Below are 27,022 nucleotides of genomic sequence, written 5' to 3'. Positions count from 1 at the left end.
GCTGACTCTACAGGATCTAGTCCCGCAGGTTTGTTCTATATTTGTTAGGACACAGGCAGTATATCACCTGCTGACTCTACAGGATCTAGTCCTACAGGTTTGTTCTATATTTGTTAGGACACAGGCAGTATATCACCTGCTGACTCTACAGGATCTAGTCCCACAGGTTTGTTCTATATTTGTTAGGACACAGGCAGTATATCACCTGCTGACTCTACAGGATCTAGTCCCGCAGGTTTGTTCTATATTTGTTAGGACACAGGCAGTATATCACCTGCTGACTCTAAAGGATCTAGTCCCGCAGGTTTGTTCTATATTTGTTAGGACACAGGCAGTATATCACCTGCTGACTCTACAGGATCTAGTCCCGCAGGTTTGTTCTATATTTGTTAGGACACAGGCAGTATATCACCTGCTGACTCTACAGGATCTAGTCCTACAGGTTTGTTCTATATTTGTTAGGACACAGGCAGTATATCACCTGCTGACTCTACAGGATCTAGTCCTACAGGTTTGTTCTATATTTGTTAGGACACAGGCAGTATATCACCTGCTGACTCTACAGGATCTAGTCCTACAGGTTTGTTCTATATTTGTTAGGACACAGGCAGTATATCACCTGCTGACTCTACAGGATCTAGTCCTACAGGTTTGTTCTATATTTGTTAGGACACAGGCAGTATATCACCTGCTGACTCTACAGGATCTAGTCCTACAGGTTTGTTCTATATTTGTTAGGACACAGGCAGTATATCACCTGCTGACTCTACAGGATCTAGTCCCGCAGGTTTGTTCTATATTTGTTAGGACACAGGCAGTATATCACCTGCTGACTCTACAGGATCTAGTCCTACAGGTTTGTTCTATATTTGTTAGGACACAGGCAGTATATCACCTGCTGACTCTACAGGATCTAGTCCCACAGGTTTGTTCTATATTTGTTAGGACACAGGCAGTATATCACCTGCTGACTCTACAGGATCTAGTCCCGCAGGTTTGTTCTATATTTGTTAGGACACAGGCAGTATATCACCTGCTGACTCTAAAGGATCTAGTCCCGCAGGTTTGTTCTATATTTGTTAGGACACAGGCAGTATATCACCTGCTGACTCTACAGGATCTAGTCCCGCAGGTTTGTTCTATATTTGTTAAGACACAGGCAGTATATCACCTGCTGACTCTACAGGATCTAGACCCGCTTCTGTAGTTTAGGCTGAATGAAAATAATCACAGCAATTACTTTTTAGATGAATAAAAATGTGCTAAAGAAAGAAAAAAGCGAGGAAGTTAACCCAATTTATCAAGACGGAAATGAATTAGTATGAATGCAAGTTTGCTACACTGTATAAGTTCTCAGCAAATATTGAATGTCTGTAAAGCAAATATCCACAAATTTCAGTCTTGTTATTCCATTATTAAATAGAATTTCTATTAACACCTGTATAGGTATGGCAATACTGAAGGAAGTGAAATTCCAGCTGTTACTAAATATAGAACTGGAAAATTTCCCCAAATGAGACTTGCCCTTAAAATATTCTCCATGTGGCAAACACTAGTGTCTTTGTGTCTGTCATGTTAGAATGGCTCAATATTCCATTGGAGAATGTTGGCTCGGGCCAGAAAGGTCACGTGTTTGCCTCTTCTCAAGGCCATGGGATAACAAATATTGACTGTCATGTTCAGCAAGGGGAATAACTCAGAGAAACTGAGACTTAGAGGGCTTAAGATTTTTCTCCTCCTGCTAATGTTTATACTGAACACATAACTCCTACTTTTAAAAAATAAAGTATATTGTTACCAGTTAATGGTACACTTCAATTACCTAAATTTGTCTCTGTTGATTCAGAGGTTTTTTTTAATATGTGGATTTAGAATATAATCATTTAGTGTAAGATAGGGGGCAAGAATAAAAAAAAATTGTTTTGAATATTGATCAAAACAATTTTTTTTATTGATGCAATGAAGAAAATGAATTAGAACACTGGAACATGTGGAAGAACATGTAGAAGAACATGGCCTAGACTAGGACACAGGACAAGTCTGTTTGTGAAGAGAATGGCAGGAATGTGGGTGTGAGGAAGTGACTGTTTTGTTTTCCCACTCAGACAAAGGAACGCTCCACAAACTGTTGCAGTCCATACCTGCTGTCTTCCTGTGGCATTCTTTTTATGGTCTTTTCTAGGGCCAAAATCTCCTGACCACGGAGATTTCTTGTTTTAACCACTTAAAACAATCTCTCCACCTTAGAAGTTGTTTGGTTTTTTAACTGGATGGACTACCATGGTTCATCTATTTAATAGACTATGCCTAGTCTAAAGTGGAAAATATTGTAGATATTGTTTTTGTTCAAAAACAGCAGCCATGGTTCAATTTTTACTGATTGGCCTCCTAAATGGTGAGATAGAAGCTTTAACCAGCATAGCCAGTAGCCACAGTAATTAGTGCAGTAAACTAATTATGTTTTGGTGTAAAATTTTATGTTTGTTTGTAGGTCGTGACATGTTAGATGCATCAAGTCATCGCAAGCTTGGTGGAGAATTATCTTCGTTCAACGCCAAATCTTTATGTGACCTCTCAACCTCCACAGATCTGGACATGGTGAGTTCATCTTTGCCACTCACCCATTGCTGTATTTGTCTCATTCATTTATGGGGATATGTATTTTGGCACTCACTCATTGCTGTATTTGTCTGATTCATTTATGGGGATATGTATTTTGGCACTCACCCATTGCTGTATTTGTCTCATACATTTATGGGGATATGTATTTTGGCACTCACTCATTGCTGTATTTGTCTGATTCATTTATGGGGATATGTATTTTGGCACTCACCCATTGCTGTATTTGTGTCATACATTTATGGGGATATGTATTTTGTTTATGGGGATATGTATTTTGGCACTCACTCACTGCTGTATTTGTCGCATACATTTATGGGGATATGTATTTTGGCACTCACTCATTACTGTATTTGTCTCATACATTTATGGGGATATGTATTTTAATTAGTTTTAAACAGTTTGATAAGAAGTTTTTTGCTCTTAAGGTTTATACACTACTTTTGTGATTCTCATAACTAGATTATATGTGGTAGTATTTAGACCTTGGAAAAAGCTGAATAGGTTTAATGATATATTTGAATCATCTTATTAAAAATGACGACACACTTTTATCTTAAGATAAGCTTGTGAACTGTTTGTTTTTTGTAAACCCAGAACATTTTATATTGGTCCAATTTACTTAATCCTGTACCTGGATTGTTTAAATGTTACATAGATTCACAATAGAAATTGTTTTGAACTCACCAGACCTTGATCAGTGATGGAAATATGAACAGCCTTGGCCACACCAGCCACCACTTTGAGGACAACAGCAACTTAGCTGTCCCACATTCCACCATGACCAAATCTTTGTCTACACCCTCCCTGCCCCAGGCTGCAGAAGGTCAGTTACACTAACGCTGTTACTATCACACCGGGGTTAACATCTGTTTTTTTGTTACATACTTCTTATTATTGATATTATTAGAAATGTTAAATAATAAGACTTAATTCTCATTGATATGGTAGAAAGTTGCTAAGATTAATCCTAAATAAAGTTAATTAATGATTAATAAAGTTAATTAATGATTAACATGTAAGGAAAATCCTAATTAAATAGTAAGACTAAATTCTGATAGATGTGGTAGAAAGCTGCTAAGATAAATCCTAATTAAGTTAATAAATAAAAAGTAAGCCTTGTTGATGTAGCATAAAGTTACTAAGATAAATCTCTATGTTTATCAGGCGACCTCTCACAAAATGTGCGTGACAGACCAGGAAAGCAGTATGTATAAACTTTATCTTGTGTTGTGCTAGTTGTACGTAGTTATGTGTTTATAAACATTCACACAACTTGCACAGAAGTCTTAGACCAGCCAGGCTGTACGTAGTTATGTGTTTATAAACAAACACACAACTTTTTGTGCGTAGTTATGTGTTTATAAGCAAACACTCACACAACTTGCACAGAACTCTTAACGTAGTTATGTGTTTATAAGCAAACACTCACACAACTTGTTGTGCGTAGTTATGTGTTTATAAGCAAACATTCACACAACTTGCTGTACATAGTTATGTGTTTATAAGCAAACATTCACACAATTTGCTGTATGTAGTTAAGTGTTTATAAGCAAACACTCACACATTTTGCTGTACGTAGTTATTTGTCTACACAAACATTCACACAATTTGCTGTATGTAGTTATGTGTTTATAAGCAAACACACAACTTGCACAGAACTCTTAGAAAAGCAGATGTTATACACTTGAAGCCCATCAGCTGTTGTGTTGAGCTGTTTCAACTGTTGATCTAGTTGTTTTTTTTATTCCCAATTTTTCCAAACAATTTAAAGCAACATGTCAACAGTATTAAATAATTAAATAATACTTTTCTTTATCTGAATAGATAGTTGGATTATCCTTTCTAAATCCCCCAGCAAAAATGCATGATAACATCAGCTTCTAACTGGTCATAGAATTTAATCATGAGTGGGTTAAAATTCTAATTAGACAGGTGATGCCTTACTGTAGAAATACTCATATAACTCAGTAATTTCAGGAAGGATTATCTCATACCAAAACCTAGGAAATATTTTTTTCCAATGAGTATTATTCATTAAATAAAAATTTGGAAAAGAAGCATTTTAAAATAAATAAAGTACTATTTTAGAAAATAAATTGTAGATATCACACAGACTTTTACATTAAAAACAATTTTTTTAACAAAAAAAAAAAACAAATTTTTTAAAATTTTTTATTAATCTGAGATTTTCTACATCACTTGATCATATCTTTAAGAAAGGATGAATGAAACCCAATAATGCTTAAGATAATAGGTCTTAGATTTGAGAGGTTTTTCCCTTTCAGCCAAGATGATAGCCAGTTGTACTTGACAAACTTGCCTGAGGATTTTGAGTGAGTTATAGCCCTTGGATGGTACTTGTGGCAGTCTTAGCTTTCACATCAATACCACAGCCATTATTTTTTACTTGCCTGCTTGCACTTATTTACAACCTTGATTTACACCATATAGCTAATACTTAGCTGAAACAGATTTTATAATAATGGGAATTAGCATTATCAATATAATCTTGAAAAGTTTATAAAGTAGCAATGTTATTTATAGTAATACTTGTTAAAATTTGATTTAAACATTTCTAAAGCAGTTATTTAAAAGAAAGCTAATTGATTAAAAAAATTTTTTTTAAATATTTTCAACAGTTTCATTATTTGACTAATTGATTATAAGATCATCTGCTGGGAGAGAATAATATTCTGCTAATACCATACAAACATTTGTTTTAAAAATCTTTTTACCTTCACATATATTCTTATCTTAGTAATATTAAAATATATTTATATAACTTTTGTTTACTCCTAATATACTTGATTTTAACTTCTTACTCAAACTTATACTAATCGTAACAATATTTTTGTTTTTAAATAATGGAGATTCCATGGATTAGTGTTTTAAATTTGTATAAATATATATATACAAGTTAGAGCAGTATAGTGATGAATAGTACAGCTTCCCTAATGTAAGGGGAGGTAAAGACAGGTTTGGAGTTGTCTCTTAGATAGACTTCCTGATGGAACTAATCTTATGATGTGCCTCTGTTTGGTACTATAACGTTTGTTCTTGTAAAATGGTTAGTCTATGAAAATTGGTCAGTCTTTGGAAAATAGTTCATTATTGACCAAGGAATACGTTCCTTAAAAAGGTGAATTAAAAAATTCAGCTATGGTGTAACACACTGTATGCACAGATTGAAGATGTTAGCCAGAAATTGGTCAGATCAGGGACTGTATCATCTCGCCCTGGATATGTCAGACTAAGATGGATGTCTTGTTTTTAATTGCAGCCAATAATTAGTTTACCTGGATTAAGTTAATTAATGTGTGCATAGGTTAGGACAGTCTAACCCCACAGCCCGCTCACTCAGACAACCCACTGTTTATTTAACCAGATTTTTGCATGTGTCTTATGCATGTTTGAGCTATAGCACACTCCATGGAATTATTTAAGCCTTTTCATTTATCTCATAGAGGCTCATTTTAAATATATTCATGTATTTTATTTACATTCTAACTATATTCATGTATCTTAATACTTAAAAGTCTATTACATTTTAACTATATTCATGTATCTTAATACTTAAAAGTCCATTACATTTTAACTATATTCATGTATTTTAATACTTCAAAACACTGTTACATTTTAACTATATTCATGTATTTTAATACTTCAAGCACTGTTACTTTTTATATTTATGTATTTTAATATACAAAGCACCATTACATTAAACTATATTCATGTATTCATTACTTCAAGCAGTCCTAACATTTGATTAGCCTTTAATCAATGAAAAACTAGCACAGTTCTTCAAATAGCCTACACTTTATGCTTAGATTAATTAGTAATTGATGATAGTCCTGTAACATTTGATAGATCCATGCATTGAAAGACTTGTTTGTTGTACTTTAGGTCAAAGATATGCATGATATTTGATTCAAGCTAACTTGTAGAACATGTATTTTAAGTAGCAGGCATCATTTTACCAATTGAAGCTGCAATTGATTACTTAAATAGTTTATGCTCTTGTTTCTTCTAGTTCTGGAACAAATGCTATTTCAAAGATATATTTAAAATTTAAAAAGTACTACCTTTATGCTCTCTTTTTTTTTTGGGGGGGGGGGGGGGGGGGGGCTCCTTTTTTTTCATTTAAAATCCATTTTATAGTTCCCTATAAATGTTGCATCAATAGACATGTTTGTTCAGTCCTTTGTTCTTACAAGCCTTTGTTGAAATCATAGATTTATTAGTTGTTTTGGTTCTCATTTGCCGTTGTGTTGAATCTAAATCTCCCTAACAGTGCCCAATTCAGACGGCAGAAAGAAATAGAAGAGGAGGAAGAGGAGGCCTCGTCCAGCAGTAAAAAACCTGAAATCTCCTTGAAAGATTTCCTCAGTGAAGAGTAAGTCAGGCAGCCAAAGACTTTACATCCCCAGTACATTTAATGGGAAGCTCTACTTGACCTAATCCTGTCCTTTACATCCCCAGTACATTTAATGGGAAGCTCTACTTGACCTAATCCTGTCCTTTACATCCCCAGTACATTTAAATGGGAAGCTCTACTTGACCTAATCCTGTCCTCTACATCCCCAGTACATTTAAATGGGGAGCTCTACTTGACCTAATCCTGCCCTTTACATCCCCAGTACATTTAATGGGAAGCTCTACTTGACCTAATCCTGTCCTCTACATCCCCAGTACATTTAAATGGGAAGCTCTACTTGACCTAATCCTGTCCTTTACATCCCCAGTACATTTAAATGGGAAGCTCTACTTGACCTAATCCTGTCCTTTACATCCCCAGTACATTTAAATGGGAAGCTCTACTTGACCTAATCCTGCCCTTTACATCCCCAGTACATTTAAATGGGAAGCTCTACTTGACCTAATCCTGTCCCAATATCTGGCTCCACGGTTGGATCTTGCCCTTAGAAAAGATAAACGAAGCTCTTTTAATTAGGTTTAAGCAGTAGTGAGAAAGACCGCAGAGGGGAAAATGTTCTTGTGTTAGATTTGTTTTAGACTAGTTTCTACATTAATTAAGTATTATATCTTAAATGTAACATCCACTTCACCTCATGAAATATATTTTAGCAGGATTAATTAACAAAATGGCTCCTTACCCTACAAACCTAGCTTACCCTAACCAAAACACCAATTATTTTTAAGACCACAGAAAGTGACCATAATACTATTTCATTAGTCTATTTTATTAGAATATTTAACGTAGATTTGTTATTCAGATCCCATGTAGTCGCTTACGTGTTCTAGAATTAGCCTGTGTGTGAGTTTTGTTTACACCTCAGTTCAACTGTTGGCAACCTTCTATAGTGTATTGGTGTATTAACAAGGTGCCTGTCTGTGTTTAGGCACTCACCCAATGACTCAGATGAAAAATCCAGCAAGTTGGGGAGGAAGGATGACAAGAAGAGGAAGCCTGGGGTCTTCTCCAGAATACAGAGTACTTACAAAAGTAAAAAGGTCAGCCATTGTTTTGTATGTTTTAATGTCTACATTTTTTACAAAAGTAAAAAGTTGAATGCTTATTTTGTATTTTTTAATGTCTAGATTTATAAAAGTAAAATGTTGAGCGTTTTGTTTTAGTGTCTAGATTCACTCTAATTTTGGCTTGTGATTCACTAGCTGTTGGGCTTGTGATTGACTATAAGTTTGGCTTGTGATGTAGGGAGGCAATAAAAAGCAAACTTGATAACTCCAGCTGTATCCTACTGTCATAAAAGTGTGAACACCTTCATAAAAGCTTTAGATAGACACACCTATCCTCCACCTGTAGCTAGGACTCAATTCACCTGAACAAATTCAAACTTAGTACACACACAAATGTATTCAAGTCTTTTTGTTACTTGACTTCATATATTGTGCCTGTGTAGTTGTCTTACCATGCCCTTATGGTTGTCTCACCATGCCCTTATGGTTGTCTCACCATGCCCTTATAGTTTTCTCACCATGACCTTATAGTTGTCTCACCCTGCCCATAGAGTTGTCTCACCATGGCCTTATAGTTGTCTGACCATGGCCTTATAGTTGTCTGCCCATGGTTTTATAGTTGTCGCACCATGCCCTTATGGTTGTCTCACCATGCCCTTATGGTTGTTTCACCATGCCCTTAGAGTTGTCTGCCCATGCCCTTAGAGTTGTATGCCCATGCCCTTAGAGTTGTCTGCCCATGCCCTTAGAGTTGTCTGACCATGCCCTTAGAGTTGTCTGACCATGCCCTTAGAGTTGTCTGACCATAGCCATATAGCTGACCTAGACAAGAAAGAGATTGAGTAGTCCTACGTGTAGCCTATGTATAAGAAACCAAGAAGCTTCTAGATGTAGTAGCCTAGACCATGGCTTCCCCTCCTGCCCTCAGCAAGCCTCCCCACAACCGCTCCTATCTACTCCGTACGGCCACCGCTCCTATCAATGCTTACTTGTACGTACGCAATGACATGCCGAGCGAGCATGTTAAACCAATAGCCGTACAATTTATTCCCTTGTCCCCCGGGCACACAGTCACTAAACGCCGCTCTAAATAAACCTCATCGGGGATTTCCCAGTCCCCCACCCCACCGTCCCGTTATCTACAGGGATGTGAACCAACGTCTTCGCGGGTCGTGTAACGTGGAAATAATAGGGTGTCTAATAGAGTGGATCAATACCGCAGTGGATAGAGGGGAGCCTGGATCACAATGTGTCTACACAACACACGGCGCGCGTCACCGGGCGGCAGTCTGGCCTTCACCGGTTGCTTGACGCGAGCCGCTGTGTAGGTGACCTGATCACATTCCGCTCCATGACTGGATTAAGTGTGTTCAATCACTCGGCCGTGTTCTCGCAGGATTTTACTGCCGACTCTAAGGTAGGATTTCACAGCACACACACATAAACAACAACAAACAGAACTAGCAGTGTTCTGTGTTGTTGGTGGGTTTAGGGCATGAGGGTCGTCTGTTGGTAAACGTTAAGATTTGATCGACTGGCCGGTCTGTCGAGTGGTCATGTCCTCAGCTGTGTAGATGCTGGGAGCTAAATTTTAGAAAACTGGAATAAACAAACTTTTACAGGGGGGTTCGGCTGGACGGGAATTAGCCGTGCGATGTATTGTAGCGGGCAGACGAGGCCTACCTCAAGCTTAATGCTCCGTCGGCTCCGTGTTATTATTGTTTTTATATTAGACCTCTAGCGATCTAACGAAAATATTTCTCAGAAATAAGGGCGAGCTTAAAACAAAATCAATAAATGTCAGCCTTTGACGTTCGAATTTCAACCAATGCCATCGATTTTTTTAAATTAGCAGGCTTAAACCTTTTCCTGAGAATTCGGGCATTCTCTGTACTGTAGACAATGTGGAATGATTTGATTGGGCACACAGCACACTGACGTAACTAACTCTTGGTGCCTTGAGCAAACGATAAATTAACGGCCCTCAAAGGAGGAGGTAAATCTTCACGGCAACAAATCAACATGTGCACTTCAAACAGCCCTGTTTGTTTCAAGCTGTTCCCGTTACACACGGCGTTCTGTGCTGTCGCCGCATCAAACGGGAACTATGGCCTGCTTCTAGGAATAAACACAATAGGACAGGACAATGAGTTTGATAACTGATTGGTTCCTAGAACACCCCCCCCCCCCTTATCAACACACGAACACGTCCTGTAAACATTTGAATGTACCGCTTGTTTGTGCGACCCAGATTGTCCGCCATCCATCAATGTCTAGACTGTCGATACACTCCGTCTGATGGACGTGAAACCACAAACATGACTAATTAGCAACAGGATGTGTTTTTGTACCAATTAAACCTGCAGTAAAGTTGAAGACGTTCAGCGTGCAAGTAGTGACGTTACACTGTTAAACTTGTTGCTAAACCTTAAGATAATGGGGTTAAACTTGTAGCTAACTATGCTAAAACATGAAGTCAGTAGTGTTCAACGTGCAGACAAGGGTGTTAGCCGTTCAAGTAATTGGCATGAAACTTGTAGTGAAGTATTTTTTAACTTGCAGGTAATTAAACCCAACACACTCTATGGAATTAAGTCAAACTGCAAGTAATCAAAAAGGTTGTCTTGTTGAGGTTTTGAGCCGTCAAAGTCCTCTTGGGTATGGACACCTACGTCTGATTTGTATCATGTATGCTAACGGGACCTCTTGGGAATCGACCCTGAAAGATGTGACAGGACATTGGCGGACTAAAGATGTGACAGGGGATAAGCGGACTGAAAGATGTGACAGGACATTAGGCGGACTAAAAGATGTGACAGGGCATTAGCGGACTAAAAGATGTGACAGGACATTAGGCGGACTAAAAGATGTGACAGGACATTAGGCGGACTAAAAGATGTGACAGGGCATAAGGCGGACTAAAAGATGTGACAGGGCATTAGCGGACTAAAAGATGTGACAGGACATTAGGCGGACTAAAAGATGTGACAGGGCATTAGGCGGACTAAAAGATGTGACAGGGCATTAGCGGACTAAAAGATGTGACAGGACATTAGGGGACTGAAAGATGTGACAGGGCATTAGCGGACTAAAAGATGTGACAGGACATTAGGCGGACTAAAAGATGTGACAGGGCATAAGCGGACTGAAAGATGTGACAGGACATTAGGGGACTGAAAGATGTGACAGGGCATTAGCGGACTAAAAGATGTGACAGGACATTAGGCGGACTAAAAGATGTGACAGGGCATAAGCGGACTGAAAGATGTGAGAGGGCATAAGCGGACTAAAAGATGTGACAGGACATTAGGGGACTCAAAGATGTGACAGGGCATTAGCGGACTGAAAGATGTGACAGGGCATTACCGGACTAAAAGATGTGATAGGACATAAGCGGACTAAAAGATGTGACAGGGCATTAGCGTCCTGAATATTAGACAGGGCATTAGCGGACCGAAAGATGTGACAGGGCATTAGCGGACTAAAAGATGTCACAGGGCATTAGCGTCCTGAATATTTGACAGGGCATTAGCGAACCGAAAGATGTGACAGGGCATTAGCGGACCGAAAGATGTGACAGGGCATTAGCGGACCGAAAGATGTGACAGGGCATTAGCGGACCGAAAGATGTGACAGGGCATTAGCGGACCGAAAGATGTGACAGGGCATTAGCGGACCGAAAGATGTGACAGGGCATTAGCGGACCGAAAGATGTGACAGGGCATTAGCGGACCGAAAGATGTGGCTGTAGGATTACAACAGCTCTTGCCACTTCGAGTTAATCCACGCACATCAATATAGAGATTTTTGCAACTCTTATCTTTTTTACAAATAGGGAGTTGTCTAGTTGTCTCCCTTCACGTTGGACACTCTTAGTCTCCCTTAACATCAATAATTCCCCTTTAATCCCTCTTCTTCCCCCCCCCCCCCTCCCCCTTCACCTTATTGATGTAGTGTAGAAACTAGCAGTATCAACCTAGCAGTAGACAGCTATGAATCAGGTGACCCTTATAAACATGTACTTGTTGATAGCACTGAACTGTACCAGGAAAGGTTGTATACTGGAGGGTTGGAGTCATTTTGTTGAAAGCGCTAACTGAACCAGGAGAGGTTGTATACTGGAGGGTTCGAGTCATTTTGTACCAGGAGAGGTTGTATCAGGACAACGGGACAGCCGTCTCTCGCCAGTTGTCATCCAATCCGACTAGGCCCTAAAGCCGCTGGCTGTCATACCGCTGAGTTGCATGACGGAGTAGAACATCTGACTGCGCTGTACCCACCCTGCAGCACACACCTCCTGACCCCCCCCCAAACACGTGATTCGTTTCTTATCGATCAGATGATTTACTCACATTAACGCTGGCGCATTTCTTATCCAGCATCGATCGGTTGGTTCGCGTCTCTAGTGCTAGCCAACCGTAACACGATCTAACTCTAGACTTAACACCCAGGGTTTAAGTTTTCGGCGACCCCAGGGACATGAATATGTGGGTATGGCTCACTGGTAATAGGCTGGCAGCCTTACCTGCGTGTAGGTAACTATGACACACCCATATACACTCACACGGGTCAACGTGCACAGTCCAGCCTAAAACGTGTAGGTACTTATGACACGATTCGGCATGTACAGTCCAGTCTCACGCGGCGTGTAGGTAACTATGACACAATTTAACATGCAACTGTCCAGCCTGACATGATGTGCCGTATCGACCTGCCCACGGTGTCTGTCATCGATTGCGGTGGTCAGGCAACACTACGTTAGGGCCGGTTAGATAACCGCGCGTGTAGGGGTGATCAGCACGTGATCTACACATTAGAGTACATGGGTCATTGATCAGCACGTGATGAACGTGTGCTGTGTTTGAGTACACGGGTCATTGATCAGCACGTGATCTACACAGAGTACATGGGTCATTGATCAGCACGTGATGAACGTGTGCTGTGTTTGAGTACATGGGTCATTGATCAGCACGTGATGAACGTGTGCTGTGTTTGAGTACATGGGTCATTGATCAGCACGTGATCTACACATTAGAGTACATGGGTCATTGATCAGCACGTGATGAACGTGTGCTGTGTTTGAGTACATGTGTCATTGATCAGCACGTGATCAATGTGTGCTGTGTTTGAGTACACGGGTGATCTACACATTAGAGTACATGTATCATTGAATTAAGCGTTACTTGGGACGGTACTGGCCCACCAAATTAGTAAGATGTTGGTGGACAAACTTAAGGTGAGTCACTGCTGACTTGTGTGATCACATCCTTCATAGTTCCGCACTAAACAAGTGATTTAAGATTTTATTGATTCGTATGCTGCTGTTTACGTATTTTAAAAAACTGAAGTGTTGTAGTTTGTTTTGTGGTTCTGTCTGAGGTCTGGTAAGGTTAGAGCTTGCTCGTCTTCAGTCTTCTGTCTATCTTGTTCTCATAATCGATCGGTACTGCTTTTAATCTACTCAGAGAATCGATGGGTGGGGCTGTTGATCTCTGTAATCACATAATCGATAGGCGGGGCTATTGATCACTGTACTCAATCGATGGGTGGGGCTATTGATCTCTGTAATCACATAATCGATAGGCGGGGCTATTGATCACTGTACTCAATCGATGGGTGGGGCTATTGATCTCTGTAATCAAATAATTGATAGGTGGGGCGATTGATCTCTAATCAATCGATGAGTGGGGCGATTGATCTCTGTACTCACATAATCGATGGGTGGGGCTATTGATCTCTGTACTCATATAATCAATAGATGGGGCTATTGATCACTATACTCACATAATCGATTGGTGGGGCTATTGATCTCTGTTCTGTAGTCGTATAATCGACTGTGTTGTTATCTCAGCCGCCAAACGGTGTTGTCGCTTAGTACAGCGCCTGTTGTCTAAATATAGCCAGAGTTGGCGTGCTATTTGTAGATTCAAACATGTCATCAACGCTTGTCGTGTCAGGTGTATTGATGTTCTGAGGTCAAGGCCATGGTTGACTTTGATGCCTAGTGGGGGGGGGGGTGTCTATACAGACAAAACTGGTGAAATAAAGAGAATGCTAAAAATAAACTATACACTGTTTAATCAATCGATGTATAAGTATTTCTTATCCCAGAAATACCTGTTGTAATCATTCTTTGTTCATGCAGTGGTTCGTGGAATATTTCATGCGGTACAACTCTTGACCGTGACTACACATTGACTCTCTGTGGGTCTAGACGAATGGAAGACTTTAGCATAGCACATGATATTTTAATGACTAATTATCATATAAATCACAACATGATGATGGCTACTGAGTAAAAAAACTATGTTGCGATTCTCGTCTGACGTCACATTTTACGTACAATACAACTGCAATCATTGGCTTTTGTGACAGGGATCGTAATTATTAATTAACTACAGACTTTCAACTGATGGCAGAATATCAAGCAAATTATTAACGTGTAAATGTTGACAGCCTAGTGTTCTAGCACTGCATGACTTACTGTATTGTTTGTCTGTCTACAGAATAAAGAGAAGGAGATCAAGAACAAAGACCGTCACCATTTCGTGGCCATCTCCATCAGCAACTCAACAACATGTGATGTCTGTCACAGACCCATGGCCAACAAACCAGCTTTGAAATGTGAAAGTAAGTCCAGCTGTGTACAGCACACACCCAACACACTCTAGTCTAGTTGTGTACAACACACTTCCTACACACTTTATCTAGTCTAGCTGCGTACAACACATACCCAACACAACACACACCCAACACAACACGCACCCAACACACCCAACACACTTCAGTGTAGCTGTGCACAACACACACCCAACACAACACGCACCCAACACAACATGCACCCAACACACCCAACACACTTCAGTGTAGCTGTGCACAACACACACCCAACACAACACACACCCAACACAACATGCACCCAACACACCCAACACACTTCAGTGTAGCTGTGCACAACACACACCCAACACAACACACACCCAACACAACACACACCCAACACAACACACACCCAACACAACACACACCCAACACAACACACACCCAACACAACACACACCCAACACAACACACACCCAACACAACACACACCCAACACAACACACACCCAACACAACACACACCCAACACAACACACACCCAACACAACACACACCCAACACAACACACACCCAACACAACACACACCCAACACAACACACACCCAACACAACACACACCCAACACAACACGCACCCAACACAACATGCACCCAACACACCCAACACACTTCAGTGTAGCTGTGCACAACACACACCCAACACAACACACACCCAACACAACACACACCCAACACAACACGCACCCAACACAACACTCACCCAACACAACACGCATGTAATACAAACCCAACACACTACATTGTAGCTGTGCACAACACACACCCAACACAATACACACCCAACACAACACACACCAAACACAAACCCAACACACTTTAGCTGTGCACAACACACACCCAACACAACACACACCCAACACAACACACACCCAACACCACACACACCCAACACAACACACACCCAACACAACACACACCCAACACAACACACACCCAACACAACACACACCAAACACAAACCCAACACACTTTAGCTGTGCACAACACACACCCAACACAACACAACACAACACACACCCAACACAACACACACCCAACACAACACACACCCAACACAACACTCACCCAACACAACACACACCCAACACAACACACACCCAACACAACACACACCAAACACAAACCCAACACACTTTAGCTGTGCACAACACACACCCAACACAACACACACCCAACACAACACACACCCAACACAACACACACCCAACACCACACACACCCAACACAACACACACCCAACACAACACACACCCAACACCACACACACCCAACACAACACACACCCAACACCACACACACCCAACACAACACACACCTAACACCACACACACCCAACACAACACACACCCAACACAACACACACCCAACACAACACACACCCAACACAACACACACCCAACACAGCACACACCCAACACAACACACACCCAACACAGCACACACCCAACACCACACACACCCAACACAACACACACCCAACACAACACACACCCAACACAATCTTTCATCTGTAACTTTGACCCTGAAATATAAATTTTAACCTAATTACATTTGTGAACTTGTATTAGTCATGAATGCAATCAGTTGTGTTCACCACCAAATGTCACTAGTTGTGTAACCAGTTGGCTCCGCCCCTCCCCCCCCCCCCACCACTCCCTCTTTCACTGAATTCAACCTGAGTTACTCTCCCCTGACCAAGCTGTAACTGTCATTGCTTTTACTTGACTGATTTCTGCACAGAGTTGTATTTGATTCATTGTTGTATAAATCATGGTATACAATTTTTTAGCACCCCATCTAGTTATACAATTTTTAGCACCCCAGCTAGTTATACAACTTTTATCACTCTGGTGTTTGACTAGAGTGCAACATGTATGTACTGTGTGTTATGGTGTACTCACTAAACACACCTTTGAATGGACTCACCTGAGTTTTTTTGTTTTACCTTGGCTGTAAAAAAAAAAGCTGATGCTCACTAAATGATTGTATAATATGTGTGCTATTTACGTCTGTATTTAACTGCCATAATTGCCGATGCTGTAGCTATTTATGGTGAACTCAATTGTGCAACACGTGTGGGGAATAAATGGAATCTATTTTTAGAACGGAGTGTACTCTCTGACCCTCCAGCGTCGCAATAGAGCCAGGAACGGCTCCTGGTAACTCTAGACCCCATGTTTTTTTTATCCTATCAATAGCCACGTGCTTTATTTGGGTGGAATGTTTGGGTTTTTTGGGACTTGTTGTCTGCAGTTAAAAAACAGTTGCCAGATTACACATTTAGAAAACAAAACGTCTCGAGATACTGGATAATTGATTGTATATCCGAAACTTGAATCATAATTTGTTTTTTTCTCTTAATTTAAAACATGTTGGAATTGTTTAATTTTGTCCCCCAAAATAAATTCCTTGTTTTTCGTCTTTAAGAGGGGTTTAACTGTAAAGTGTTGTACTAGAAGCAAGTAATTGTCTTGTATAGGCCCACATCGAAAAAATCCTGTGTACTGTGCCCTCCCAACATAAACATTCCCTGTTGTGTTTTGTTAGGCTCGTCAATAATTGGTTTGGCTTGAGGTTTCAAGTAACTTACTGGCAGGTTTTGCCTGCAATTCCTGCCAGGATGTGGCTGGACAATGTCGAATACCTTGTCAAATCAATCTTCCTGCCAGATTGGCTGTAAATATTTTAAAGGGCTGTCTGTGGAGGAGTCGCTTTAGTGTAGTGTGTTAAGTCGGCCGACTGTATGGGGATGTTTTGTACACACGTTCTACTTGGTGATGTATGCTGTACACATACGTGTTTCATTAGAGACAGTGAAATATGTGTTTTCTTTAGATGCTATAAAATCCGTATTCTTTATGTGCTACAAATACCTTGCTTTGAATAGGTGCTATAAGCTCCGTGTTTCCTTCAGGTGCTATAAACCCCGTGTTTCCTTCAGGTGCTATAAGCTCCGTCTTTCCTTCAGGTGCTATAAACTCCGTGTTTCCTTCAGGTGCTATAAACTCCGTGTTTCCTTCAGGTGCTATAAACTCCGTGTTTCCTTCAGGTGCTATAAGCTCCGTGTTTCCTTCAGGTGCTATAAACCCCGTGTTTCCTTCAGGTGCTTAAAACTCCGTGTTTCCTTCAGGTGCTATAAACTCCGTGTTTCCTTCAGGTGCTATAAACTCCGTGTTTCCTTCAGGTGCTATAAACTCCGTGTTTCCTTCAGGTGCTTAAAACTCCGTGTTGCCGTGAATTCCTTAGGTTCGAGGTGTTGTTGCTTAGCTAAACACCACAACCACGCAGATCATGACCCATGCATTGTCCTGTTTAAACATGTCGACCCCTGTTTTTAAATTACCTTGCCATGACCCATGTATTGCCCTGTTTAAAAAATGCCGACCCCTGTACTGTCCTGTTTTAAAAAAATGCCGACCCCTGTTTTCAGATTGCCTTGTTATGACCCCCGTATTGTCCTGTTTAAAAAATACCGACCCCTGTTTTCAGATTGCCTTGTGAGTGTCCACGAGCACAGCTGTAAGGACCAGGTCCTGCAATGTGAGAAAAACAGATACAAGGTATGTTGTTATCTACACACCTGTCTACACACACATGTTATCTACACACCTGCCTACACACCTGTCTACACACCAACTCACATGTTATCTACACACCTGCCTACACACCTGTCTACACACCAACTCACATGTTATCTACACACCTGTCTACACACCAACTCACATGTTATCTACACACACTGCCTACACATCAACTCACATGTTATCTACACACACTGCCTACACATCAACTCACATGTTTTCTACACACCTGCCAACACATCAACTCACATGTTATCTACACACACTGCCTACACATCAACTCACATGTTTTCTACACACCTGCCAACACATCAACTCACATGTTATCTACACACCTGCCTACACATCAACTCACATGTTTTCTACACACCTGTCTACACACCTCCCTACACACCAACTCACATGTTATCTACACACCTGTCTACACACCTCCCTACACATCAACTCACATGTTATCTACACACACCTGTCTACACACCAACTTACATGTTATCTACACACCTGCCTACACACCAACTCACATGTTTTCTACACACACTGCCTACACATCAACTTACATGTTATCTACACACACTGCCAACACATCAACTCACATGTTATCTACACACCTGCCGACACACCAACTCACATGTTATCTACACAGTCTACACACCAACTCACATGTTATCTATACACCTGCCGACACATCAACTCACATGTTATCTACACAGTCTACACACCAACTCACATGTTATCTATACACCTGCCTACACATCAACTCACATGTTTTCTACACACCTGTCTACACATCAACTCACATGTTTTCTACACATCAACTCACATGTTATCTACACATCAACTCACATGTTTTCTACACACACCTGTCTACACATCAACTCACATGTTTTCTATTGCTTGCCTTCAATTTTCATTCCACAAAACCTTTTAAAAATCGTCAGGTCTTTTATAAAATATCTGTCTGATCTTGTAGGCCCACAAACCTTTTATAAATTTCTAATACATTGTGGACCACACCCTTTAAAAATTGTATGGTCTTATGTGCCCACAAGCCACATAAACAAAAAGAGATATCTGACAGATATTGCCATTGTGCAGCAGGGTTTAATTACTCCGCGGAGATATCGCTTTTGACACCACAACAGTCCCGGAAGTTTGTGAGGAGTCGGATATCACGTGACATGGTTGCGCCGCGTGGATATTAACCGATATTTTAGTCTATTAATAGAATCCTCCTGATACTGACTCCGCTAACATGAGGTTAGTGGAACTGACCACACATCACGTGATTGATTTAAGCTTGTCTAATGCCCTGAGCCAACCCATACCTGTTTGCTATTCCCTCCCGTCTAAAGACGTAAACAAACGCCACTTAAAAAATAACATTGCACTAGTTAACACTTGGCGGTCCTGGGTTCGCTGGACTGAAATGTCATTACATCATCAATTTTTTAACTCGAGCATAATTGGGTAACACACTAAATCTTGAACGCGCCATTGGGCTTGCACCAGTTGACCTTGAACTCTAGCACCCCGCAGCCTCTTACTTTTTAAAAGTCTGCGCAGGAAACTACGTTAGGAGCAATCTCGCAACGTATAAAAACCCAGTCAAATTTTTAAAAACTCGAATGGGAAAATACGAAGTGGAAATCCCCTTTATATTGTTGAGTTTTTGGAACTCGATGACGTCCACAGGTTTATGGGTGTTGTGGGGTGCTGGAGTTTACACTTCTTGTTGGTGCTGTTAAGTAGGGGGAGCACGTTTTGAGTGGGGTCATTTGTAGTGGGTGTTAGTGGCTGTATTTGACATTAGGATGACAAGTTGAGAAGATGAGAGATGTGTCATGTGATGTCATGTAGAGAACGGTGACATGTCTGTTGGCACGCGACACGTGTCATTTCATTTTGTCATTAACATGGCAAAGTTATCTTATTAATTATTTTTTTATATAGATTACCGTGTGTCATATAAACAAAACTTGTTTGAAATGGCATATTCTCTTGAAAATAAATTCCAATAGCCTTATAAATAAAAAAAAACGCCTACGTTGAACTTAAGATTTCTCTGGAGCTTAATGAAAAAAAAAAAAAAAACCTCAGTGCAATACAGTAACCCCTGCTAAGTTGGATCTTTCCTTCTGCAATTTTTTTTAACATCGACCTTGTCAGCTATTGAGTTCAGGCGAGTGGTGCGCTTCCTTCTTGCTCGTCTCATGCGATATTGCGTGTTATTTTGTCGTACCCGCGGGTTTACCCAGCCCCCACGATATGTAGTGGTAGCCATGGTTCTACCCAGCCCCCACGATATGTAGTGGTACCCGAGGGTTTACCCAGTCCCCACGATATTTTGTGGTACCCGCGGGTTTACCCAGCCCCCACAATATGTAGTGGTACCCGAGGGTTTACCCAGCCCCCACGATATTTTGTGGTACCCGAGGGTTTACCCAGCCCCCCACGATATGTAGTGGTACCCGAGGATTTACCCAGCTCCCACGATATTTTGTGGTACCCGAGGATTTACCCAGCCCCCACGATATGTAGTGGTACCCGAGGGTTTTAACCAGTAGCTCTTCATTTCCTGGTGCCCGAATGTACCCAGTACTCACAATTTAGCTGTACCCCAGTTTTTCTCAGTAACAGTTATCTAGTGAGACCCGGTAAGACGATGTACCCAGTAACTCAGTACCCGCTGGTTCGCCGGTCTGTACTTATTACCCCTTCACCCCGCACAAATGAGCTAATCCCACAATCCACCTGTTACTCGTATTTTCTTCATTTTGATTGTACCACCTCCTACCTTCCATACCCGCAGCCAAGATGGCGAGGCGAGACGGCCGCTAGGTATAAAAGCCTGGCCGCTGGAGTTGGCCAGTGGAAAAGTTGAGGCACGTGTGTAAACAATCGGGTATTATCTGTGTGGAGAGCATCGAACTGTTGGGGCCGCGCTCAGCTGGGTGCAGACATAAGAGGCGTTGTTTGCCCCTGCAGGCGGAAGTAGGGGGTCAGTCTCATTAGACAAACAGCTGTTTGTTGCTGTGGGGGAGGGGAGGATTGCCGTCTGCCTGTAAGACATCTCTGTGAGGCCAGATAAAAGTAGGTCGTGTGCCGCTGGCTGTGGCAGTAAGGCGCAAGTTGTGAGCGCTGGAACTGTTTACATTGGGTGGCGGGGCTGCTTCTCACTGGGAGTTGTACGACTGCTGCTAGTGTTGACGTGTGTACCTTTGTGCGCTACGGCCAGGTGTGGTCAGTGCCGGGATATTGTGTCAAGTGATGGTACAGGACAGGTGGACGTTGATGCGTGACCAGGCCATTGTTAGTATTTCTCTGTGTTCTGACACTATTCGCCTAGTTGGATTCTATCATAATTTATGTGTTTATATATTTGCTTACCTGTAATTTTGTGACCATTCTCCTCCAAGATGTGAATTATAGAATTGTAGCAGAATTCTACTGTCTTGTTTTTAAAAAAAAAGTTTAGACAGTACAGATTAGGAACATTAGTTTTTATTATGGTACTTTTAAATCCTGTTAATTAATGAGAAGTGCAATGTGCCAATTTCAGGCAATCCAGAGGGATGGATCCTTCCATGGCCCCCACAGTCCATCTCCCAACACACAAGCTGGACCTACACAGATACCAGCTAGTGCTTTACTGGAGCGACAGTCAGCCTCCATGTCTGGTCAGTACACTTTAGTTTTATAAGTCTGGTCAGTACACTTTAGTTCTGGTAGATTTGTTTAGCTTTTGGTTTTGTTAGATTTTATCAGATTATGTTAGTTTTTTGGTTTTGTTAGATTCTGTGAGGTACCCTATAGGTTCCTAACATTTTCATCAGGTAAGTGCAGGTGAACTAGCTTGTGCATGTCAGGTACCTGCAGCAGCTCAGTGTTACCCCCTCCCCCCCCCCCCCCACCCACCCTACACCACCACATTGTTTACAAGGGTGATATAATTGTTCTCAGGCAGCAACCAGTATTTACTTAGACAGTCTGTCAAAAGTTTTTTGTCTTTTCATCAACCAACATCAGAGGGAACAACATAACCATTGGAATTAATTTTCCCTTTAGTTACATCTATATTTGTACATGAACTTCTCTCACACACATGGTATTTATATAACAGAATTTGTTGACTGTTTTCCAGGCAGCTCCCTAAAACCTTCCAACTCCTTCAAGGACAAGAGATCTGTCTCAGCTCCAGTCAAACCTCAGGTCAGTCCAGATTATTGATAATCCTGGTAATCCCAGGTGTAGAGGATAATTACTAGATTAAGCAGTTGTTTATCCTGTAGAGCTAAAGAATGTTGGCAAGAATGTTGCAGTCAGCAGGAACAATACCCAAGTTGTCTAATGAGGCTGTATCAAGTTGCTCTACTTTGGTCTCATATTGTGTGGGCACTGTTTGTTTGGGCCCAATCAAGTTTGTAGGTCACATAGTTTACATACCAGTGCCACTGATGTTCTCCATGCCATTTCTTGGGTTTTTTCTTTCACATTTGATACAGTGATGGCCTCCCTTCAGCCACCCTTTACTTGGGTTGTTTACACACAATCAGATGATAAATTGTTGACAGAATCAAGGGTACATTATACATGTGATCTTTGACCTCTTGTCTTCCCTTCTTTATACCCTGGTTACATTGTCTGTAATTTGTCTCCCCCAGGCTGGCCAGTTACCTACCCCCTCCCTAGCACAGACCCACAGACACAGTCTGCCCACATCTAGGTGAGTACATCAGCTGCTCTGGCAGAGTTACTGCTCTTTGGTTGTGTCCTGAAATCTATACAGTCTTTATATTATGGGCACATCATTTCTAATAGAAAAATACTTGGCTTCAAAAAAACTTTTTTGTCACACCACTATACATGTAATAATGTTTTTAGAATATATTTTAATGTTTTAATTTCCTCTGAAACATCAATAAATAATATTAATACATAGTGAAAATCCCAGATGTAAAAATCCAAAATAAAATTTTCAGGCTTTTAAATTTTAGCACTTTTATTAATGTTAAACTAAAAACAAATTTTAAAGTAAAATAGTGTAAAGCTCAAAGATTGGCCTTAGAGTACCAGTAAAATCTCTTCTGTCTACTAGTAGTTTGATGTAGCTACATATCTGTTGACGTTGTATTTATTGTTAGACAGAAGCTGATTGTCTCTTTATTCTCTTCACATTTTTGATTAACATGTTGTATGGCATATGTAGTAGATACAGCTCTTTCAACTTGTATGTTAACGCCTTAAATACTTACAGCAGATTACATGTATAGTTTATAAATTGACAGAATAGCTTATTCAGGGTGAACATACACATTCAACACAACTTACAATCAACAGTCATGTATACTTATAGGGAACTTTTCTATCATGTAGTCATGAAAGATTAACTCATTTATCTCAGCATAAAATTGTATTTATATGTAAGCTGACCAGAGTCTAATGCTCATATTTGTTATGTATGCCACTAGCATGACCTACATTTCTGATATCTTGCTAGCTGCTTGGCTGTTAATTTTATCTAAACTAAAATTATAGTCCAATTCATAACAATGAGTTGCTAATCAAACTTTGACTAGTATTTTAGTTGTTTTTTTATATTCTTGTCAACAAAATAATAAATATACTAAATAATAGATATCTTACAACTCACAATGACTGTTTTGTGTTATTGAGAATGTTGTTACTGGCCTTAGAATGTTGTTACCTCCCCTAGAATGTTTGTTACTGCCCTTTAACTCCACCCCTTATGTTTCACCACCACCTGATCACTGCACCTATTGTTGGCATGATGACTTGTGATGTCCCCAGTCTGTATGGCAGTCCACCCAACAACACACTAGGCCTGTTACACTGGCAAGCTGCAAGCAAGGAGCGTTTCAGTGTGTTTGAGTAAGTTCTCTTCAACAACTGCTCACCCTAGCAAATGCTTTGTCCAGCATGAAATTATAATTATCCACATGGTGGAGGGATGGTCAGGGATAATGATTGTGTTGTCAAATATGTAGAGAGTTAAATTTGGATGTGGGATTTTTACTCTGGCTGTAATACTTTTTAAACCTGCTCCCAATTTAGATTGATTAAAGAAAAACAAATTGGTCTGCCGTGATTCTATACTGTCATGTCTAGCCTTAAAGATTTCACTTTCTGCTGAATAGCAAACAATGTTATTGTCAACAGTATTTCAGCTGCCATCTTTTTGAGATAATCAATTCAACCTTCCCAAATTTGGTTAGAAAATGTTAAAAATATCATCTAGATCCCATATTTGGTTAGAAAATGTAAAATAATCAAAACAATTTTCTAGGTCCCAAATTTGGTTAGAAAATGTGAAGAATAGGATTGCGTAGCTGTCTGAAGCAAGTAGTCTATGTATGTCTTCCTGTTGAGTTGGTGTTCACTCTTCTTGGTCAAATTACCTCAGATGTTTCCTCTGAAAATTAAAGACCTGAAATGGAGTTGTTTTCATTCACGTTAACCTTATCAGTTTTGACATTTTCTCGTTTTTTTATTTTTTAACTGCTTGTTAATTGTTTCTTATATTAATAGCTTTTTAATTATATGGCTTTTTCTTATATAAAGTCTTTACTAATTCTTTTAATATTTAACATTTCTTGAGCACACTAAAAGAGATTGCCTATTAATATCACCATGTAAGAGATTGCCTATGAATGTCACAATGTAAGAAATGCCTATGAATGTCACAATGTAACACTTAGTTAGTGTAGGCCTCTAGCACTACCACTGCACTACTCCATGTGATGTTTGATCAATGTCTCACTCTCCCATGTACTGTGTTGCTTCCCCTTACAGCAAGGCTATCACTGAGGAGTCAGAGAGTGACTGCACCAGTATGACTGCACTGACTCTGGGACAGACGCCGAGCAAGTGAGTAGTGCCGCCCCGCCTTGTGGCCCAAACCTTTCCTGCACTGCTAGCATCCATATCAAAAGGAAAAGTTGGGGTCACAAGCAGAGGTTCTTCCCCTTTGTCCACACTGCACTTGGTGTTGTTCTGTTAGCTTTACTTAGCTTCATATGTGTCATTCTTCTAAATGTTGTACTCAAGATTTTACCACTTTTTTTATTCTCCTAAATTATTAGTGAGATATTGATTAGCTCAATTGCCTATTGTAATTTGACACGTATAAAGGACATAAGGCCACCTGGCTAAATTTTTTCACGTTATAATTCAATGTCAGGTGACAGATAAAGAAATTTTTTTTCCCCTATCACCTTGCCTGCCTGCTATGTGGCATGTGCTGTTATTTACTTGTGGAAATCTGCTGTGAACTGGCATGTCAAGTACTCACTACAGCAAGTCATGGCAGAGGTCATGACTGACCAGTGCCAAAGTCATGACTGACCAGTCCCATGGTCATGGCTGATTGGTCCTTAGGTTAAGACTGGTCAGCCTACAGTCATGGCTGACCAGTCTTAAGGCTGAGACTGAGTACTTAACTCATGGCTGACTCAGACCAATCCTTAGGTCATGGCTCATGCTGACCTAAGGTCATGGCTCAATTTGAGTTAAGGTCATAGATGGCCAGTCCTTAGGTCATGGCTCAGGCTGACCAGTCCTAATCCAGTCATGACAGAGGCTGACCAATCCATTAGTTCATCATTGCCTAACTTTGTTTACATGACCAAAATAATCAAAAAGGAATATCCACATTCACTTTAAACATAACAATGTCACCTAATGCTTATGGGTAAACTAATATAACAATTTGTTCAAATGCTCTTTGACACTTGTAATCAGAATCCATTTTTGTTCACTCTTTAATTAGATTATCAAAATGGTTTAAATATATCTTTTTGGGAAATTAGACAGCTATTTTTATCTATTATTCTGTTGGTTAAGCTATTTTTATCTATGGTTTCCCGTTAATGAGACTGATAGTTTGACTAAGCACGGATCTAAACAGGTGATAGTGATGTAAGCCAAAACTGATCCGCCTATCTTAGTGTGTCACTCTTGCTGTATCTCAGCCACTTGCTCATGTGAGTGGTTAAATCTCAAGGGCTTTTTTTTACTCATACACGGAAGTGACTGGGAGCACGGTGTTGTTGTCATTCACAATGTGATTGCTGTCATTAGGCTTGTATACAAGGACTAGGGACAGGAGCAAAATGTCTAAACTAAGTTTTAGAAGGCGAAGGAAATACACGTTTAAAAAATCTTTGCTGGAAGCCGTTATCATAGAGCCTAGGTACAAATTTACAGATGATATGGACAGTGAGACCGGCTCTGAGATTGGGTAAAAACTTTTCCCGGACTTGATTTCTTCATTCCAGATCTTCAACTACATGTTCATGTGTCATAGGTTTGAGAGCTAATGTTTGACTTGTTTTTTCTTTCAGTATGGCAGATACCATATCAGAGTCTATGGAGTCTCTAGATGCAGGTATGTGTCTGTTAATCATTTAGTGTTAAATATCATCAGGTATGTGTCTGTTAATGAATAAATTAGTGTTTAATATCAGCACCAGCTGTTTTGTGAAATCTGACAGTCAAATTTATTTGATCGTTTTAAATTTGGCCTTTTCTCTATTGTGGATTAAAGTCTACCATATGCCTGTCCCCCATAAGTCTAACTTTACCTTTGCCTTTCCCCACTAATATTCCCCCCCCCCAACCCTAAATCTAACGTTTGCCTGTCCCCCTAAGTCTAACCTTTGCCTGTCCCCCTAAGTCTAACCTTTGCCTGTCCCCCTAAGTC

The 27,022-nt window shown here is 40.4% G+C and overlaps 1 protein-coding gene across 10 annotated transcripts in view; it reads left to right on the top strand.

The window, feature by feature from the left end:
- Window positions 1–27,022, top strand: part of LOC131955304 (rho guanine nucleotide exchange factor 28) — a 111,183-nt gene that overhangs the window by 68,972 nt on the left and 15,189 nt on the right. For 7 of the 10 annotated variants that reach the window (XM_059319379.1, XM_059319380.1, XM_059319375.1 and 4 more), the window contains 14 exons: window positions 2,492–2,598; window positions 3,310–3,445; window positions 3,787–3,826; window positions 4,908–4,955; window positions 6,914–7,015; window positions 7,983–8,094; window positions 14,568–14,691; window positions 18,212–18,282; window positions 21,863–21,980; window positions 22,445–22,512; window positions 22,965–23,026; window positions 24,112–24,192; window positions 25,114–25,188; window positions 26,664–26,707. In XM_059319379.1, coding sequence (XP_059175362.1) covers window positions 2,492–2,598; window positions 3,310–3,445; window positions 3,787–3,826; window positions 4,908–4,955; window positions 6,914–7,015; window positions 7,983–8,094; window positions 14,568–14,691; window positions 18,212–18,282; window positions 21,863–21,980; window positions 22,445–22,512; window positions 22,965–23,026; window positions 24,112–24,192; window positions 25,114–25,188; window positions 26,664–26,707 — 1,188 coding nt within the window. The remainder of the gene's footprint in view (window positions 1–2,491; window positions 2,599–3,309; window positions 3,446–3,786; window positions 3,827–4,907; window positions 4,956–6,913; window positions 7,016–7,982; window positions 8,095–14,567; window positions 14,692–18,211; window positions 18,283–21,862; window positions 21,981–22,444; window positions 22,513–22,964; window positions 23,027–24,111; window positions 24,193–25,113; window positions 25,189–26,663; window positions 26,708–27,022) is intronic. The other 3 variants (XM_059319376.1, XM_059319377.1, XM_059319378.1) reach the window with 3 other exon arrangements.

This window comes from Physella acuta, unplaced genomic scaffold, assembly GCF_028476545.2.
Source record: "Physella acuta isolate Inbredline_101_S28 unplaced genomic scaffold, ASM2847654v3 ptg001063l, whole genome shotgun sequence".
NCBI classification, from domain to species: Eukaryota; Metazoa; Mollusca; class Gastropoda; family Physidae; genus Physella; species Physella acuta.
Note: the sequence above shows the minus strand (reverse complement) of the source record. Positions and strands in the feature narration are given on the sequence as shown.